Below are 20,656 nucleotides of genomic sequence, written 5' to 3' on the forward strand. Positions count from 1 at the left end.
CAGGCCTAGGGTGTAGCATGACCCTGGCAACAAGATACCACAAACATGCCTTCTTACCAAAGCAGGATTTGGCCACCCTAGTGTAGTAATTGACCACCTCCCATATAAATGAATCAATAAACCCCAGGCCCTCAGTCCCTAAGCTGCTGCCGGATCTGCAAAGCAAAGGAGGTTACTAAGAATCTCTAGATCAAGACAGGCCATCACTGGAAACTGAATCCTGCAACATTTGACACTGGACCCTTATCCAATGAAATTAGGACAGAGGACTGCATGGGGTTCTTGATAAGTAAAGACATAGCTGGCAACACAGGAATTCTACAGCATATGAGAGGGTGGCAGTGACCTTAAGAAGGAGGCATAAATTGAAGGCGGCACACCCTCACATGCTTACATCAAGCCATAATGATCAGATAGTTGAAAGCTTCTACAAATATGTGGAATCAGCAATCGGTAAGGTAAAAATCAGTATGCTGTATGAATGAGCGACTCTAATGTAAAGGTTGGGCAGGAAGACAGCACGCAGAAGAAGGGGGGGAGTTGCTAGTAAAGTAATAAAATTATGAGATCTAAGATGCAGTCTGTATACAACTGGTGCATCCCTGCAATGCACACCAATTGGACTGAAACTTTGAGGTCAACAGAATGGCTTGAAAAGAAACTGAACACAGTGCAGTGAGTAATTGAATATAAAATGATAGGTGCAACATAAAAGGGCAGTGTTATCTTGAAAATACTAGTCAACATTCTGCGTGATACAGAAAACGGAGTTGGGCAGTGCATGCAATGCCTGTAACAGGTACGCATCCATGTTCAATTGCCAGAGCTTGCACACAGGAAATGAAGAAACAAGCAGGGACACAAGAGAACTGGTTGCTGCAACGTAGTTAGTTCACACGTAAAGATAGCTTGGCCACACGAGTACACCATATCGATAAGCAGAGGCCTTGTTTTGAGCATTTGACTTGAATCGACCAGTGACCGTCATGAACCATTTAATCACGAGCCCTTAAACTAGTTTTTGATCGCAGTCCATACTCATGCTCAACCTAAAGCACAAAGTACTTTAAGTAGAACAGCAGCTTTGATTTCAGCTACGATTGGGTACGATTTGTCGACATTCATCCTCTTTTACGAACCGTCTACAGGATGCACAGTTCTAAAAAGCCCCATGTGTGCCTCACACCATGAACATAAAACATTGTATATTAGCAGCCCCTGGGCGACTAGCTCACATGCCAGTCAAAATGTCAGCGATGACCTCATTCATAAGTTTGAAATGACAAGATTTACCAATGTGGAACACTAGTGGCATACACCATATTTCCTTCATACTAAGCACCCTTTTTCGTCATGATTGCAATGCTGAAAGTGAGGAAAGAGTGCTTAGACGCTAAGAAAAATCTATCTCGTGTCAACATATTTACGACACATTTTAGTATTTGGCAAAAATCTTTGAAAACAAGATCCCAGTTCGCTTGTACTTTTAAGCTGAGGTGGACAACCCTCTTTAATCTCGTTCCGACTTCCGTTATGACTGTCAAACAGCTGGCATTGAATGAAGCAACACTAGCCCTCAATTTCAGCGATACGTGTCGAGCTTCACCGAATGGCAAAATGTTTTGTGAGGTGTTGCTTATGTTTGCGACAATATGGTACATCAAGACTTTCAAACAATGTTGAATTAAAGTGAAAGGCACACAAACTACATTATCATCATCATCAGCCGGACTATGCCCACTGCAGTGCAAAGGCCTCTCCCATATTACTCCAATTAACCCGGTCCTGTGGTAGCTGCACTGACTACACCCCGTAGTAACAAGAATGATGGCAATATGTGTGCATTTTCAATGCACAGTGGACGGCAACACTTTCCACAGTCTTGAGCTGTATGCTCGACCAAACCTACAGACTTAAGACAGAATATAACCCACAGGCGTACTGCAAATCCAGCATTCTGTCACAGTTTGGGCTGATTTGGCATTAGGCCGCCCGATCAAAGAAAAGCCGCAAGGTTGTCACACATGCACATCCCTCGTGCACAAAAATCTTCGTTCTTTTATTCTCTTTCCAGAAGCACTGGCTCCTTCCGCCACCACCACCGGGGGTGTGGTGCACAGGTGTGTTCCGAGGTCAACCGGCCACGGTTCCTATACACACGTGCTGGGCTGACACAGAAAGTGGGGCTCTTTTTACTCATGTTCACTGTCTTTGGTCACACGGCGGCGGCCACCAACCGCTAGGGTAAAGAACCCTACTGCTGGGGGAATGGGTCGGCCAGTTGGGTGACCTTGGGGAACCGTGTCCGAGACACCCCCGGTGGCAGCTGCTCCAGCTGTTCCTGCGCCCACAGCAGCAGACGCAGCAGCACTGACAGCTGCGGCCGTGGATTCTGCTCATCCAGGAGCGCTGCGTTGACCTCGCTGGCCACCTTCTGTCGTTGCGACGGGTGCAGCAGATCCCCGAAGGGACTCGACTGGGGCTCCTCGAAAGCCAGCAGTGCCAGCGTCCGCTCCAGCTCAGACAGCACCTGCTTGCAACGCACGTGGGAGTCACGTGAAGGAAAGAACGGTTATGTTCTGTCTTATACCTCTGTCACACGAGCAGATTTAATGTCATTCGAATCGAATGTAATTCGGTTTCTTTCGGTGCTACACGGTAAAATATAATGTCATTCGCAAATGGTAGCGATTACGATCAGCTACAAAAAATGCTGCACAGAAGGAGCATCAGTGCGCATAAAAGGCGTTTGAAATCACTATGTAACATTTTAAAGCTGATCAAAACATTTCTGTACGATAATTAAAGCGAAAAACATTACTTTTGACTGTGCTGTAGCACTTTAGCCATAAAAATCCAAGCCAAGTATCGAGTCACCCAGAAATCCGAAATATGTAAATAAACAATATGGCTGAACACAGCGGAGCGCGGATACACAGTACGGAGACGCACGGAGACACGTAGAGCATGCAATTGGCGTCCAAACTGTGAGGCGCTCAGTCAAAACTTTAAATAGTTCCGAGACAAACATACGCGGAGATGCGGTTACCAAGGAACACAGAGCCGAAAATGATCATGAGTTGCTGCCATTACTGGACCACTGCTGTGACCGAGAGTAATGCCGTTCCGCGAGAGTCTGCAGTGCTAATAATTTTACACCTAAATTAACAGGTTTTAAAACAAAACTTTAGAAATATAATTTTTAAATTTCAATGTGCGCAGAATATGTTGTTGCGTTACTTGTTTCTGCTGCGTATCTGGCGTCAAGAATACACATTCGGTTCGCGATCGAATGCGAATGAGCTCCCCAAACTCATTCGATGAAGAATGTCATTCGAACCTAATGACATTAAATTTTCTCGTGTAGCATGGGAATAATGACATTAGATGCTAATGTCATTCGATACGAATGACATTAACTTTGCTCGTGTGACAGGGGTATTAAACCCGCAGCTTAAACCTAGTTAAGTCGAACCTCGATATAACAAAGACCTACTTGCCAAGGAAAATTTTGTTAAATCACGAATTTCATTACGTCGGGGTTCCAATGTTTTCGCTGCCCAGTTAAAGTAAAAGGTTCGTGGAACACAGCTAATAGATAGGAACTTTTAAGTATGATTCAGAAAATAAGCAAAAAATTCAAGCAATAATAGCTCTTACAAGGGCACCAGATGTTCTTTTGTATATCAGGAGCATAATGAGTGTTAGTGAGCGAACACATAATTTTTCTCCGCATTTGCAAAGAGCGAGCACAGTGCCTAGTACTCAAAGCCGCCTCCAGATGTTGCCACTAGTATTATCATCATCCAATGTTTGCAAACAGAGACAAGAGTCCCTAGATCAGCTGGAACGCTTTCATATTATAAACTAGATTAGGCGTATGTTCGCACCGCCCAAGCAGGCACAGCTACCGTGGGTGCGGCAATCTTTTGCTCAGGCCTCACGTACGCGTACCGTATAGAGCCCACCTCCCAGTTTTGCTGCTGAGAACTTAAAAAAAAAAAGTCGTTAGCGCTACCCTTCACATCGTCCCAGTCCATAGTGTATTTTTTGGCAGCGCGCCAAGATGCTGAGCAGCGAGAACATCACCGGTATGTCTCTTGGCATTAGCTCTAGTAGTGAAGTGAGGGGGGGGGGGGGGGGGGGGGGGGGGCAGCGAGCTTGGCAGAGTGCCAGCGTCCTTGAAAAGAGTGATCATGCAGCGAATGGGATGAGCGGCGTCCGCTACCACAAAATCACTGAACCGCGTGATAGCAGCAAACGCCTTTGAAGTGGAACGATGCTAAAAGGCTAAAAGCCGGAGTAATAATTGCGGGTGACCACGTGCTTTCTTTGATGATGGCTGGAAGGATAGCCGACTCGTAAAAAAAAAAAAAAAAGATCAACTTTTTCCACATATTAAACCCTCCCCTCAAACTCTATTTTTCTTGAAAAAGAAAGAAAGTGGGTTCATTACACGTGTAAATATGGTATTTCCGGTCAGCACTTTGCTGTGCTGACTTGCCAGTAACATTATAGCATGATGCGTTCTAAGACTTCCGTACCGCGGGCTTTGTATGCACACAGCAGATGGCGTGGCGGTATGCCCCCGTCAACATCATTTTGTTTCGCTCGCAGATTGCTGCCGGCAAAATTGGTGCGTAAAAGGTTTGGTTTGGTTTGTGGGGTTTAACGTCGCATAGCGACTCAGACTATGAGAGACGCCATAGTGGAGGACACCGGAAATTTAGACCACCTGGGGTTCTTTAACGTGCACTGCCATCGCACAGCACACGGGCGCCTTGCTTTTCGCCTCCACTGACAAAAAAGCACGTGTAAGATGCGATGTGTCTGGACTGAAGTTCTAGCTCTCATTCAATTGTCAAGTTGGTTGCTCGTAGATACATGCAATATGCAAGAACTTTGGTTTGGTTAGTGGGGTTTAACGTCCAACGTCCCGAAGCAGCTCAGACTATGAGCAACGCTGCAGTGAAATATTCGGGAAATTTTGACCACCTGGAGTTTTTTAATGTGCACTGACATCGCACAGCACACGGGCGCATGGCTTTTTGGCTCAGTCGGCCGCCGAGGCCGGCCCGCATCCTTGGGCACAGTAGTCGAGCTCCCTAACCCCTGCGCAACCCTGGCGGGGCCTGCGAGGACTTCGTTAAATCGAATGTGCGGCATAAAATTACTTTGTTATATTATGAAGAAGAATACATAGTTTTAAATGGGGCAGAGATTGGGAAATTTTAGAAAATCCGTTACATCGCTAATTTCGCTACACTGAGATTCGTTATATCGAGGTATCACCACCCAGTGTTTTTTCAATGCATGTGTATTGTCCTCACTGTCGTCTTCCTCTGTGTGAAGCTCAGGCACATGTGTCTATAAAGTTTATAATGAGGAGTGTGCTAAAAGGGGTTCCGTGACACATAGCAAGCATACCAAGGGGTGTGCTAATGCCTTCAATACACAAGAATGCATGCTAGCAAGGAAAACATATTATCCAGACTGCCCATTCTGAAAAATGTAGCTGGTGAATGAGGTGCACAGACAACTATTGACAAAGTTTGTATACCAACTAGGATTTTCTGGCAGAATGTCTGAGCAGCTACTAATATAGTGATCAGGAATAGACTATATTCACAAAGTCATTGAAACTTTGAACACATCGCAGCTGTTCTCTCTTTGCTGCTGCGTTTCACTTATTGGCAAGTTGCGATCACGTGGTGAAGAGCTGCTCCCACCTGTGTAGCTGTGTCCTGGACACTTCTGTCTTTAGCAGTACCTGGCCAAGTATAAAGCATTGACAAAATGTGGCAAAAGTTCTCCATTGTTTTTAAAATGAGGAGCAGACTGAAGCAGTTAGAAGTTCATTACAAGAAGGCCCCGCATTTCGACCATACGGGACCCACAGCCCTAGTCTTACAGAGTACTGACAGAGTCACGCTACTTTAATTTGCATTCATTTGGAGTTTCTTGGAGAACGGCTTGATAGCATATCATTTGTCCGTTCAGTTTTTCAAGGGCTTACAAATACCTCCATGAGCACAAGAAAAGGCACCACAAGAAGGGTTCCCCACCTGGGGGTTCTCCTCGCCGCACTCGCTGAGGTGGTCCTGTGCATAGGCGAGCGCCTCCTCAGTGCGGCCCTCGCGGATGAGCTCAATAAGGTGCTGCTGCCGCAGGTGGAACAGCAGGCACCGGTCGTTGTCCAGCAGCTCGGGCCGCAGACCGTTGAGCAGGGACACCGCTTCCAGCACACGGCCCTACATGCAAGGAGCCCTTCACTTCACCAAAGCGCAAGGCGTAGCTGGCCAAGAGGACAATTGGAAAAAATTTCATGACAGACTTATGAAGCTAGGGGTCTCAAACACTCTCACAGAATTGATTGAGGCTGCTGTTACCACTCAGCATCAAAGGCTACTCGGATCTAAGATGGGGAAGAAAATTTTAGAGGTTGGGCTGTGAGCTTAAGCAGAGCAGGTGCGCTCAAAACATATGCCGCGTCAAATAAAGGTCAAGATTAAAATCCCTCTGTTACCCCGAAACATGCACCTTGCCTTTCACGAAGGGAGACATAAAGACAAGGCAGAGGCATTTCAAGCGAGGTATACAGGTCAACAGAAAGTCCTATATATGCGCGCTGCAGTATAAGAGAGCAAACCAGCACACGCAGGCATGATGGTTAGGGAAAACAGAACCCTGGTGGCGTGCTGCACAGTCCGTGACGTCGAGACAGTAGAAACTGAGGTAATGGCCATAGCCTTGGCAGTCAGGCAAGGTCGGATCAAGGTGGTCATCAGCGACTCAAAAATGCTGCAAGAAATTACGAATCGGGGAGGGAGATGAAGACGGCCATCCATATATTAAACAAAGGGAAGACAGAATCCACAGAACTGGTTCTGGTCGTTTGGGCACCAGCTCACCATGGACTTGAAGGAAATAAGGAAGCTCATTCGGTCGCCCAAGGTCTCGTTCACTGGACCGTTCCACAATACCAAAGTTGTAAACAGCCTAGAGGATAGGATACGCGTGCATACCAGGAAATCACACTACTGCAGATTGAATCAACAAATTTATCCGCTGCTGGACAGAACGCTAAATAAGAAAGAGGAGGTTATGTGGAAGGAGGAAATTACAGACTGGGTTTTTTCCCAAGACAGTACTCCACAGCAAATAGCATCCTCAAGTTTTTAGGTCAAAGCGCAAACTTTTTCACGAGGCAGCAACCTTGGTCCACATGGAGTGGACATGTCCGACTCAGTAACATAGCTCACATACTCTAGAGTCCTGGTAGGCTTTGCTATGCAGCCCAGACCGTAACGTCGAGCAGGACATAATCATTCAATCCCTTGCTGCTGCTATGTCCCAAGGGATTGCGGCCGATAAGGGAGATGAACTTCTTTCCTGGTGTCCATCGACTGGTGTCTCAATAAAGTTGCTTCTCTCTCTCCCGGAATCTGCTTGTAATCAAATCGCTGAGTACAGGTGCATTCCGTATAACTCAGCACATACAAAACATGACCTTTGTGCAAAAGACTTTTACTCGGTCATGCTCCTTGTAAGTTTCCTGTGTGTTTGCCAAAATTACTGCTCTTACCATATCTAAACCAAGTTTCTGTATTGTCATGTAGATTGTGTCATGTAGATTGTGTTACTCGTAATTGTTTTTCTTCTTGAACCTGACTTCTTACAATCCGCTGAATGTACAGGACAAACATCTGGTGATGGTTACTAAGGAGGAGAGGCCTTAGGTGTCTTGCACTCCCTTTGACCTATCCCTTCTGGGTTCACATTGTTAATAATGCAAACGATAAGAGACAAGGAATATTGAGGTCAATGACATCTTGTAAAACTTGGCTCTTCTCTGGCTATGCCGGAAGGTATTAGAAAAAGAGGCAGTATACGCCAACACCGCAGAAAAGGATACACACATGTGCTTCATAGCTTGTTTCTTACCCTTTTCTAGATAAAAGGGTAACCCCCCCTCCCTTCCATATATTTTTTTTTTAACCACAGTTCTGTTACAGAAAGGTAAACTAATATAAAATGGACAATACTACAGCGCAGTGTCACTAATCAGGCACTTGGATCAATAGGTCGAAAAAGTGCTTTAATTGCTGGACAAGTGGTGCCATTTCTTGATAGATCTGCCATCAAATTTTTTGAAGTCCTTGCACTGAGCACCCATTGCTGCAAAAAAGTGTCCATCATTGGCAGAGGTGTATGAAGCCTCGGTGTAAGAAAGAAAAGTGGAAAGAGGGAACCGAGAAAGAAAGAGGCAAAGCGGAAAAAAAAAGCATTTCCTTTCTGGTTTTCCCGCACCGAGAAGCAACGGTGATCCACAGTATGGTGGCTGTAGGGGGTAGTGTGACGGATAAGGGTATGCGTGCCTTGCTCAGGAGAGTGCGAAACCGCGATTAAAATTTGCGGAGCCTCTAGAGACGCTGCAGTGCGGCTGGTGTGCCACGGATGGCCACAGATGACGCGCGGCCAGGCCGTCAGGTCAGCCTGGCACAGTTGCCTTCGCTTGTTGTTACGCCCACGTGCGTTGTGTTTCACTCCGTGTCTCTTGTTCTCGCTAAGATACTCTGCTGGGCGAGTTAGTAAACATCCATTGTTAATAAAAAACGGCACGAACAGGAAGACACAAGACAAGATAAAAGGAAGCTATAGGACAAGCGCTGACTCACAACTCAGCCTCAGCTTTTAATCCAAGGCCCAGACAAAAACAAATGCGACAAAAACGAAGCTTTCGCCTATTTGACCAGGTTAGAATTTTGTATCGGCACAAAGAAAAGTTGGCGAGAGAACTGGTTGAAGCATATTTTATTTCAAGAGACATCAAGTGCGTCAAACTGCTCTAGGTCTTTCAAGCAAAGAGGTTTCTTTTTTTAGTGACTTTTTGTTTAGCAGATGAACCCAGGAATGATTTACGCGAAAGCTTCGTTTTCGTCACATTTGTTTTTGTCTGGGCCTTGGATTAAAGGCTGAGGCTGAGTTGTGAGTCAGCACTTGTCCTGTAGCTTCTTTTTACCTTGTCTTGTGTCTTCCTGTTCGCGCTGTTTTTTATTAACGATGGATCTTGTTCTCGCGTTTCTGTGGTGCTGGAATTTTTATTTATTGCAGTGATGTAGTATATGCGAAGAGCTTGTCATGGCTTCGAAAGCACGAACGTGCTTTGTACCGGGATGCAAAAGTGGATACTGATCTCGTTCACTGAAGGCTTTCCTTTTTCGAGCCCCGACGGAAGCAGCGCGGCGAGAACTGTGGGCTCAAAATATAAAGAGAGCCGACAAGGAGCTCACTTCAGATTGTGTAGTATGTGAGCGCCACTTCAAGAAGATTATAGAGGACTTTTAAGCATGTGATCTGCGGAAGGGTGGTTGAAATTTGACGCGATCGGCCCCACCTGAAAGACGACGCTGCTCTCATGGTATTTCCGGATGCGCCCAAGTATTTTACAAAGAAACCCCGACCAAATGCAAAAAGAAACTTCTGTGAACAAAAAGCACCCCCATCAAAACGAAGGAAAGTGCACACAGCAGCCGCGCATATGCCAAGCCAGCAAGACGCTGGCGTTTCTATCGCGGCCGTTCCAGCTGCACGGGACGACAATTTGTAAGATTTTTATGAAAATCTTGACTTCCATGTCGGCTGCTGGAACAAGCTTCGCTTGACGACCTGACACTATAACAGTCAGGCTGGCGAGCTGCGTGATGGGCTGCGCGAGCGGTTACAGGAGCAACAAAACCGTGAGGAATTTGTTACCGGCTCCACATTACGCGGGCCTCCGTGCGGCATGGGATTGCGCGATTCCGCATGTTGACAGAAAGCTTTCTCTGAAATCACGTGTTTTCGACCTTTCATTTTCACGAAGATATACTGAAGACTACAGTCATGGACAATATTTTGCGAGACGACGGAGCCCCGTTTCAAAGCTGCCTCTGGGCCACTAGGCGGCGTGGTGCACGCGTCGAGGTTGCGTGGGCCGATTACTAGGCGCATGCGCGTCGTCGGTGTAGGTAAAAACGTCCCCGGAAAAAAGGTCCCCGGAAGATACGTCCCCGGAAGAAACGTCCCCTGAAGAAGCGGCAACTAGGAAAAAACGTCCCCAAGGCGAAAGCCGGCCCTAAAAAAATTTTCTTCCGAAACTCACATGAAAAAAAAAACTCATTTTATGCCATTCTTTCTTGGCTTTGAGTTAAATGTATTCATAATTTGGAACCTGCTTCTTCTGGGGGCTCGAAATGTTTACAAGAAGTGTGTGAAAGCATGGTGAAAGAGCCATTTGGCTTTTTATACGTTGCGAGGTTCCGAGCTCTGTAGCTCGTTAAGCAATCATAAATGACATGTCTAATAAGTTTGGTAACACTGCCCACTTAGAAAGGTACAAGCGGATCAGCGTATGGTAGTCTCGGGGAACCGCCCAAAGCAAAAGACGTCACTGGAATTACTTTCCAGACCGTCTGGTGACGTTTTTCAACCGTTCTTCTGATGCTGGTGCAGAATTGTGATAAGGGTGATAATGGTATAAGCACTTAACCGGTCATGCATCATGGACATATTAAAGCATCGCTCCAAGCTTCTCCGTTAAAGCCAGTGGTCAGTTGCTCTTTTCCCCGCAAACAAAGTGAAGACGAGGCGCTGTCACTCGGGGTATAACCGCTGCCATAGTTTTTTTTGTCATGAATGCCTGCATCAGTTCGATGTTCGCGGTCAATTCCAAGCCGACAGGTGAAGCCGCTGTAATATGTTTGCTTCGCTGTTTGTGAGCAGGATGGAGAGGAAACCGTACATGTGCTGCTGCGGCTGATCAAGTTTTGCTGGCAAAGCAACCAGATGGGTTTCATACTTTGCTCTGCTTTTGTGCGAGGAAAACTGTACTCGGAGTGCGTTGCATCGTCATCAGCCAAGACACAAGTGGTCGTTGATGAAACACATTCGCTTGTAATGTGTACAGGCAGTGGGATGACGCCGTTTTCGATCAACGGGGCCTTTAACGTTATAGCGTTAAAAGGTAACTGTACATGCAGAACACAGGAACATGATTTAGCTGACAGAAAGCAAACGGGCTAAGCGAAAGCACAAAACCCTGCCCGCATCGGTGCGAAACACGCCGCCACCGCCGCCGCTAACACACCTGCGTCCTGTAGCGCCATCTGTCATCGTCATCGCTACTCTAAGCAGCTGCTAAGCGCTGGCCGTCGCATTACCCCCTACAGCCACCATTCACCCTCCGAAATTTGCAGAATATTTTGTGACCACATCAACTGCAAACTTTGTGAATCCTCGTGAGCAAACATTTAACACACCCCATGTCTAAGGCACATAGCTACTAAACCTATATGAAAAGCCAGAAGAATAATGTTGTAGTCCACTGCACAGATATAACAGAGACGTTACCTCTTGAAGACAGTCACGGATGCGGATACGTTCATCGAGCGTGTCTAGTGGCACGGGTGGGACCACGCCAGCTTCAAGCCGAAACTTGTCGGCAGCTTCCTTGAAGCCCTCAGTGACCAGGTAGTCCATGATGATCCGGTTCAGGTCACCACGATGCAAGTGAACCTTGTCCAGCCTCTCCAGCCATTCGGCACGGCATGTCTCCTCTGCGTTTGGACCCGTCTTGTCACCAGACCCTGCGTGTACGTGCCTCGTATGTAGTCACTGCTAGTGCAGCGAGAGTAGCTGCAGTCATTCGGTCCCAACAATCACACCTCAACCAGAGAAACACAGACAAAGTAATTCCATACCACACAGTTGTTAGTAGCTTGTTTGAGTGCACTCTAGCTGAAAGTGCTTTTATGTATTAACAGCAAAATTTTATTGTTGCTGCAGGAGAAAAATGTATTTTGGTGTTGTCCCACAAGTCAGTTGCTGAAATGTCCTAAGGTATAAGAGGACACATCTGCTCTATCCACTTATAACAATACTGGGCAACCAGGTAACAAGGTAGGAAAGGAAAAACCTTTTTGAACTTATTTCAAAATTTTTTGCTACCAAGGACATCTCCAGTAGTGAACCTTGCCACATGATACAAACCCTCTATTATATTCTCGCAGCTGTTTCTTTTCTAAATATCACAAGTCTACAGAAAGACTTGGCGCTTCATTTAATGCTTTAAACAGATTGTGACATTTGTGTTCTACTCTGTAGGAAAATGCTTCTTTCCAGACAGCTAACGTGTCCTGTTCAGTATCGATTTGAATGATTTTTTTTTTTTATAATGAACGGTGCACAACACACCCTCTCAAGGGTAAAGAGCATCACTACTAAAATGGCGCATGATTGTAAAAAGCCAGTTGTAGTAATTATGCTATTAGCCAGCATGCTATCCAGCTGAGAAAGATACACAATGAACCTGTCAGCCGAGAGCTGGGTAGCCTTGTAACCTGATGTGACGAATGTGATCCCATGCGGTGATGGGACTAAATTAAATTTAGGGGGAGGAGAGTAATGTCGCCTTTTAGTGACTTCTGATATATTATAACCACATAGAACTCTGGAACGAAGTGGCAACACACCCCTCAAAAGAGGCCCTCCAGTCAAATGTGTCGACCGGGTATCATGACATAATGGTTAGTACCATTAAACCTGCTGGCATGATATTGTGGGGACATGCTAGCTAAGGGGACTGCCACATATTGAGCAGATCAGATTAACTGAGATGTCAGGACATCCAGTCGAAGCCATTCGCTGGAGGGCCTCGGGCTAAGACGAGCGCATTGCCACTTAGTTCAGAAGTATCTGACAAGAGTTGTTCGGTTTAACGATCCAAAGCGACTTCGGCTATGAGAAACGCCGTGGTGGAGAGGTCCGGAAATTTCGACCACCTAGGGTTCTTTAACATGTACTGACATCGCACAGTACCCGGCCGCCTTGTTTTTCACCTCCGAAAAGCGGCCGCTGCGGCTGGGATTCAATCCCACATCCTTCGGTTCAGTGTTCAAGAGCCCTAACCCATGAGCCACCGCAGCGGGGCCCGAAAAGAGTTGTGGCATCCTGACTGGTATGTAAACGACCGTGTATTCACATATGCTCAGACTTGTATTAAAGCTGTTTGTATGTGAGCCTCTACTATGCACCCTGCCCTCCTGCTACTTTTGATTCAACCGGAAACTTTATTTATAAAGGTAAAACCGAACGGATTTTGAAATTACCACGCATAGTAGCTGGTTATGGACAGAAAATAAAGCAACTAACTGAATCCGCTTTTCAGAAGAGTAAGAAAAAAATATTACAGCAAGAAAATATCTCGCAGATTTGGCTAGCTATATCGCGAATTTCGCTATTATGGGAACACCCTGCAATATTTTTTCGGCGGTTCTGAGCTACTGAGTCTATTCTGAAAGGCCGGGCCAAGCAAGGTCAGAAAAATGAAAAAAAGGAGTGAAGACATACAACACCGCTTCATAATGTTTCCACAGGGTACCGACGCTACCATTGTGACGACGTCCAAGACCCTAACCAAGCGTTCAGAGTCCGTTTGAGCTAGCACGGGAGCTAAATTTACCAAGGTCCCGTAACTCGAAGCTTCGAGTAGGCGACCCAGCGATAGCCCGTGCAATCTACAAACGGGGCTGGAAGCAAAAGTTTAAGTCGCAGTTGTAACGGAAACCCAGCACAGCTAAGAAGAGCTTGAACACAGCCGGTTCTACTACATAAAGTGTGTGTGCGCAACGAAATTGCTTACGGACACGTTCATTTTGGGCGGCTTTAGGACTGCTTGCTCATCACGACCAACATGATGTGCACTCAGCTGTGGACGACGAATGCGGGAGGCATCGCATGTTCGGTTCACATTTACAGAAACTTACTCGATTTGCTAAGAGGCGCTGTGCTTTGACTCATGGTTACAGCCCTGTTACAGCTCAGCTGGTTCAGCTGCTTGACGCTGTGCGAAAAGTTGTGCGACAGTCGATCCGCTGCGTTCAGTTCCGTTGGCTCCAGCCCCTCAAAGTTACACAACGCGATGTAGGTAACTCGCACAACACTCAGCCACCTTCACAGACACCATAGCAGTACATCCAAAAGAAAAGCTGCCGTTCAACCACAATTACAGGCAAAATACACGGACTGCGCGACCAACACACAAACCGCACTTGCAAGAAAAGCACACAAACAGCAGCAGCACCTGTCCCAGAATTCCACACTCCTTTAGCGAGAGCAAGATGGCGGTTACGGTGTGCTGCTGCGACATGTCTGCAGACCATTTCGTCAAAGCTTAACGCTCGGCGGGCTGCCGTGGTCTTCGTTTCGCCATGGCCAGCGAAAAGTAAGCCTGCGCCTTTGCGCCCGTGCGTCCAGCGCATCGTTCTCGCTTCGTCTTCCGGGTTTGTAGAGCATTTGATCGGCGCTTCGCCTGGAGATCGCGGAAAGAGCGGAATAGATGCAGATCGCTGATCATCACTTCGCTCTCCCGAAGGAAAACGCGGTGACTGGTAGGAGCTGGGAGAAAGTCAGCGTTGTTCGCCCGCGCCGTGTCCACGACGCTAGCTAGCGGTTTGGGCGGCGACGGCCGCCGCGGTCCCGTTTCGACGGACCCGAAAGGCACTCCACGCCAGCTGGGCGCGGTGCCTTGAATTGGACCGGCAGTGAGCGTGAGAAACTGTCCCGTTGGTCGTCCTTGTGCTTGGATCGCTTCGATCACGGCGGCAAACGTCGCCAGAGGTTTCCGTGCCAATATGCGAGCCACCACGGGGGGCTCGTTCGTGTTTCTGCTCTCCGCGTTGCACTTGTTGTTTACTTTATGTTCGGAGTGTGCCTCACTCATTGCACTTGTAAGGAGACGTGCTCTGACAACCAACTTGCCCCATGAGCTGTCGTTGCTTTAGAATGAAAAAGCGTGCCACAACGGGACGCCTAGATCGTTGCGTTGCTTCGTTTCGGCGACGGTTCTTTCGGAGCGTCGAACGCGCGGCCCGGGCCAGAGGGCACGCTTGTTCGGGTCCCCTCGCATTGTAGAGTTGTAGACTTCGCAAAGGAGTCGTGAGAGTGATACACACAGTACGCCGTGATTCGACGTCCGGCCAGATGAGTGCAGTTTCGTTTGCAACTATATCCGCATGTGAATGCAGAGTTCTGGCGAATTTTAGATATCTTATTCGTCACTTACCTATCTTCAAGATTGACTGTGGATTCCGAAGTCATGCGTTCGCCCCTTGAGACCAACCTTTCGCACTTGCCTTCTTGTGGTGCCTTTTCGGAAGGCTTGAAGTAAAGCAGTGCGCGAGTATGCATGTGAGTGAATATACAACTACACGCCGAACTAAAGGGCCATTTGGATAGCGTATGCTCCGTTTATTTAATGGAGGGCTCTCCACAAGCATGAGATTTTGGTAGATCTGGATCTTTAAAATGTTGATCGAGGTAAATGCAGTGGTGACCCACTTTTTTCCCAGCAGTGCAGCCTAATGTGCAACAGCACATTCATTTTACACGTTGCTCCCCCCATCATGTGAAGCTACACTGCGGTGCTTCACATGAAAATTAGGGCATTGTTAATCCCATCTGGCTAATGTGGCTAACGCGCATCCTACTACAGCCAAACTTGACATGATAGCAGTAGTTAATAAATAAGTAGTTAATAAATGCACTGGGAAAAAAAATGCATGACTGCAATTTCCAACTATGTTACTACATTTTTAATGCACAGAAAGTCTTCATCCAGTGCAATACAAGGGTATGCTCGATGCTTGTCAAGGCTTTTTCACTCGTGTCGAACAAGTGTTGATTGTCGTTGCCATAATAGCTCTGTCCAGATTTGCTGAGGTCTAGTGTCATGGTGATGAGCAAAAAACGGTGACACTGAAGTCTCTATAAGAGTAGCTGATTCATTACACTCTTCACCAAAACTGAGCAGCTGCAGAGTTTGATTGTTAATTAGTCCACATTTGTGCTTATGGACTACTGCACAAAAAGTACACATAAGCAGGGGTCGCTCAAAATGCGGAGGCATGTTTCCACACAACCAGAAAGCATTGAAATGCGCATTCATTGTGTCTGTGGAAGTGGCAGGAATGGGGCTACCTAGCTGTACCAAGGCTAAGCGAAATTAAATTTTTAAAATTTTTTTGATGACATGCTCTATGTTTCGAGGCTAAGTGACGTTTGGCAAACTCCTTTGGTTGCCGTTAAATGTGATACATTTGCTGTGCTGCTAAATAACCACAACTTGAAACTACTCATGCGAGGGGCACGTTATTGTGCTTGCAAGCAGTGAGTCAGTGTCGCTGAGTAGTTTACGGTGTGCCTGGCACTGGTCCAGTGTTGACTGCAGGGCATGTGATGACTGGAGGGGATTGTGTAACCCAGTAGCGGCAGTGCGTGGAAGCCTTTCAATCTCGTGGAACCCAATATGGGAAGCCTTACAGCAGATCGACCCATTGAAGCTTCCATAATTTGTTGGTTGCTCTTCTGTGACAGCAGAGTACGAGGCAGGAAATCTGACTGCCCAGCCTTTTCTGGCGGAGTGTGTTTGTATTCTCCTAGTCAGTGTGGGCTTCTCCCTTTGTCCTTACCCATTAGCTTTGCTCGCTGACGAAGATTGGTACTGACGGCATGATTAGCTTTTGTCATAGTAGCACATTATAGCTTTGTTTTTGAAGCTGTAAACAGTATGGGCATGAAAAAAGGTCACTGAATAGTTTAGAGCATAGTTTTGATGGAAGATGGCATGCTGACAGTCAGCTAACCATGCACATCTGGTTTCTCAGTGAATGAAAGCTCAGGGACGTGAGAAGTAGCTGAATTCTCTTGAGGGCACATAAGCAGTAACCATGGTGCTGAATAATTGAGATCGGAAAGAGTGTTTCACCTTTATTGCTGTTGGTGTTTTATATAATAATTGATAACTCCTTACATGACTAATTTTCTGTCATCTTGATTCCACACATGGTGTTGAATAGGTGAGACATGAAAGAAAATTCCATCATTATTGCCATTGATGTTTGATATCTTAATAATGGATTTGTCTAATTTTTGGTCACCTTGATTTTACATGCTCATTTTAACGCAGTATCGCATTGAAGTATTAATTATTGATTATCTTGATTCCATTTTTAGTGGCTATGAGGTGTGTGCATGGTTGGCAATCTGTAATGCATTCCTTTTCTTTACATGGCTTCCATGCAAGTGTGTGGGAAAGACAGCATTAGTTTTGCCCCCTACATTGTTCAAGTTGTCTGTAAATCTTCATTTATTTATTTAAATTGTGCCATTTGGTATAGCTGGGCTGTAAACTATTTTGTATCATTGGCACACACAAGTGTGAATGGGTCAGATTGGCAAAGCTTGTCACTGCCAGAAGGGAAGAGAGGATTGAGAAATAGTTACGGAGGTGGTTTACTTGAGTGCCGCTTGATTTATGCACAGCTTCGTGCAGTCAAGACTGTGGGCAAAATAGTCGGCTGTGGTGCTCATTTGACATTGCGCCATGATCTGTGCATCCTGATATGGGACCTCCTGTATCATTTCACAAGTGACAGGCTGAAAATTTTCAAATGCCTCTGCTAGCTGGTGTTAGCCTTTGCAACGTCTGCACGTACCACCTTCATTGAAGCATTTTCACTTCAGTTTGGTTGCTATTTGTGTACGAGACCTGTTTCAATAGCACGCCTTAGCAACACTTACATGACACGATTCTAAGGGCACCACATTTTAGCACAGATATGTCTTGCTACTCTCTTTTTACACTCTTTACACTCTCTCTCCCTCTCTCTACACTCTTTATCTTTTACACTCTTTGCACTCTATATTCAAATGGCCTCTTGTTTTTAGACTGGGAGAATTTTCCTTTAACCGCATATTCCTGTGCAGCTCTCTGTGGAGTTGGGTTGAAGCATTTTGTGCCTGCTTCTACTTCTATCCATTAGTTGAAGGGGAGTGTGTTGACTTATTCGTCTTCTCCGTTCGTGTCCGTGCAGGGTGGAATGGGTGGAGATTATCGAGCCCCGCACCAAGGAACACATGTACGCCAACCTGACAACTGGCGAGTGCGTCTGGGATCCACCCATTGGCGTCAAAATGTGAGTGGGTGGAATACTTCTTATGGCTGGGGCAGTAGCTGCTGGGAATGAGGGAGTTTAAGCTGCTTGCTAATCCGCATTTACATTTTCTTGCGGAGTAAGAATGTGACCCGCTTGGTGGTGGTTCATTTCAGACACTGCGGCAATGAGGTACAGTTGGTTATTTGAATTTGTTAAATGCTGCTAGCGTACACAGAGACGTGAACACAATCAACAGCATGAAACATGCTTCACATTGCCGTTATCTTGGGCTTTCTCTTGTGTGCAGCACAGCAGCAGTGCATATAAAAGTTAACTTCTTTACTTCTTTTGCTTATTTGAAGAATGCATATGGTTCACAATTTTGTGTACGGCCACAAATACCCTTTGGGCAAAGCAACATTGATGTCGCTAAGGAAGCTACATGGGAGGCAGCAATGCTTTAAAGTAGGCTATACTGTTCAGTATGTGGTAGACATCTGGATGCAAATGAAAAATGTGCTTAAACCTCAAAATGAGAGTAGGTACAGGAGAGAAGATGAAACAAAAGGTGGCGCCTCTTTTGTTATGCCTTCTGACCTTCCCCCCCTCACTGTTCCTCTCATTCCATCACGTAGTGAGAAACCGCAGTCAACTGGGGTTAATTTGAATTTCTCTGTGCCGCACAAAGTTGCTTGATTCATTTGAAGTTCGAAGTGTTGATGCCAGCCTGTGTTTATACTTTTAAGCCTTAAGCCAGATTTGTGAATTAAAACTGAAACATATACTGAAAAATTCCTTTTTTATGGTTTTTATTATGCAGGTCTGTCTTCTTAATAATGTAGGCACGCAATTTCATTCCATGCCTGATGTCATGAAAAAAAGAAGCATATTGTAAACTGCTTGGAATTATAACTATGAAATTATGGAATACAACAACTGCAATAATAATAATAATAATAATACTTTTTTATAGCCCTTTATTTTTAATGGTTACATTTTTTACCACACCTGAGCATACATTGCTTGTCGGTGGGTAGACAGGCAGGACCCAGTAGGGACATCACAGTCCAAAAAGTGTTGCACAAAGAAGTAATCAGAATAGGAGCCAACACTGATGTGAAACAAACTTTTGGATACAAAAAGCAAGAGCAGCAATAACAAGCAAAACAAAGCACTTTTACAATGCTATCAGTGAACACAGGAGGGACATAAATACAAAAGCGGAAACTGAATTTGGAATACCATTATGAATTATTTTCTTATCAATTTAGAGCCTTCAAGGTTTTGCAAAAAGCACTATCATTTTGACAGTTTGTTATAAAGATGTAGCACATATTTGTTTCTAATTATTTTCCAATAATTGCTGTACACTCTTGGAGTATATCTTTCTGTTGCTCTTAATTAATATGCTCTCTCTGTTGACCACTGCCCTGCATTTACTGTCAGTGTTTTGTATTTTCCTTGTAAAATGAATGTTCATAAGAAGGCTGCAGAAAGAAGAGAGATTGGTTTATATTGAATAACAGAGCAACTGTAACTGACAGGGTCGCAGGGACAATAGTGTGAAGTGTGATGTGAAATACTAACGAACAATGGCATTTTTATGGATTGTTCATTAGTTGCTAGGGTCTCGAGTATACTGTCTCCAGACTATGCTCACTATCTTTTACATATGTTTCAGTACACATTTTTTTATGAGGAAAGCACTTTCATTGATGTGGTCCAGTGTTTCTGTGGGGATGTGACATGTATGCTTAGTAACTGAATAGTTGCACCGAGCATGTAGTTGCAGAGACTTGGATTTTAAAACAATTCTTGGTTACATATAAAAGGAGGAAAACTATAAACCATCTGCAAAACACCAGGGTATAAAAATGTGCTGGAAAATTGGGGAGCAAAGTGAAAGTTTAAAACGTGTTTTGAGTTTGTAGAGCGCCATCAGGAAACAGGACACGGACCAGTCAAATGTTGACTGAACGAAAGGGTCTATTCTTCCTGCCTCCAAGTACCAACTCTAGAGCTGAGCTTTTCCAGCACACGGTACTCTTCCCTTCTTCTTTTGCGCTACTCTCATTGTCTAGAAAGGGCGAGCGAGGAGCAAAGCGACGAGTGATAAGTGTGTCGGGAAGTGGAGAGATAGTGGTAGAGAGATGAGCGGGCATGAAAAAAGAGGCATCGTCGCGGAAATAATAAGCAGGCTTCAGCCATCGATATCTATGATATACGAGGCGGGATGCCAGTCCAGAACACGAAACAACCTTAAGTAGTAAGGCTGAAGAGAGCAGTGGTGCTGCAGAGAAACATAGGTAGCATTCTTGAGGTTCGATGAGATGCAAGTTTGATGAGTCGGTCCAGGGTGCGGCGGTTCTGGTCGATAGCTGTGGAGCACTGCACGAAGAAGTTGTATGTAGTCGCTCGGATGAGGGGCGAAGAATTCAGTAAGGAGGAGTAAGGAGGTTCAGTAAACGAGCTCGGCCGTGAAACAGTTGAGGCCGTGTTCGAAGGTGCAGTGTATGCCCAATAAGATGGTAGGCAGGCCCTGAACCCACTGCGTGGCCGACTTACGGACGGTGAGTGCTTCCTTGAGGTGGCGGTGGAACGTTTCGACCAGTCTGTTGGTTGCTACAAGCTCACTGCAAATAAAAGGAGTGGATTGCACATTTGGCATTGGTTTCAGTGTG

General features: G+C 45.8%; 2 protein-coding genes across 4 annotated transcripts in view; one reads left to right on the forward strand and one right to left on the reverse strand.

Annotated features, from left to right (window-relative positions):
* Nucleotides 1-2,019: 2,019 nt before the first annotated feature.
* On the reverse strand, nucleotides 2,020-14,146 carry LOC146170720 (glucose-induced degradation protein 8 homolog). 2 transcript variants are annotated; one of them, XM_084586815.1, is made up of 4 exons: nucleotides 13,806-14,146; nucleotides 11,392-11,627; nucleotides 6,066-6,251; nucleotides 2,020-2,533 (listed from the first exon to the last, which is right to left on the reverse strand). In XM_084586815.1, exons 1-4 carry the CDS (start codon nucleotides 13,837-13,839, stop codon nucleotides 2,255-2,257), a joined length of 735 nt encoding a protein of 244 aa, XP_084442941.1. In that variant the 5' UTR covers nucleotides 13,840-14,146; the 3' UTR covers nucleotides 2,020-2,254. The 2 variants fall into 2 exon arrangements, with proteins under 2 accessions (XP_084442941.1, XP_084442942.1); XM_084586816.1 differs by having other exon boundaries at nucleotides 2,020-2,530; nucleotides 13,806-14,139.
* LOC146170721 (rho GTPase-activating protein 39-like) overlaps nucleotides 14,138-20,656 on the forward strand; it is a 33,535-nt gene continuing 27,016 nt past the window's right edge. For both annotated transcript variants that reach the window (XM_084586813.1, XM_084586814.1), the window contains exons 1-2: nucleotides 14,138-14,263; nucleotides 17,913-18,014. In XM_084586813.1, coding sequence (XP_084442939.1) covers nucleotides 14,250-14,263; nucleotides 17,913-18,014 — 116 coding nt within the window. In that variant the 5' untranslated portion in view covers nucleotides 14,138-14,249. The remainder of the gene's footprint in view (nucleotides 14,264-17,912; nucleotides 18,015-20,656) is intronic.

Source organism: Amblyomma maculatum, unplaced genomic scaffold (assembly GCF_055883805.1).
Source record: "Amblyomma maculatum isolate TAMU_Amacu unplaced genomic scaffold, ASM5588380v1 scaffold_62, whole genome shotgun sequence".
Classification (NCBI taxonomy): Eukaryota; Metazoa; Arthropoda; class Arachnida; order Ixodida; family Ixodidae; genus Amblyomma; species Amblyomma maculatum.

Coding starts and splice junctions, on each gene's coding strand:
- LOC146170720 (XM_084586815.1), bottom strand. CDS start 13,839: ATGAGTCAAAGCACAGCGCCTCTTAGCAAATCGA. Junction 6,252..11,391: donor TCCGTGACTGTCTTCAAGAG/GTAACGTCTCTG, acceptor CCTTGCATGTAG/GGCCGTGTGCTGGAAGCGGT. Junction 2,534..6,065: donor GCGGCGAGGAGAACCCCCAG/GTGGGGAACCCT, acceptor GTGCGTTGCAAG/CAGGTGCTGTCTGAGCTGGA.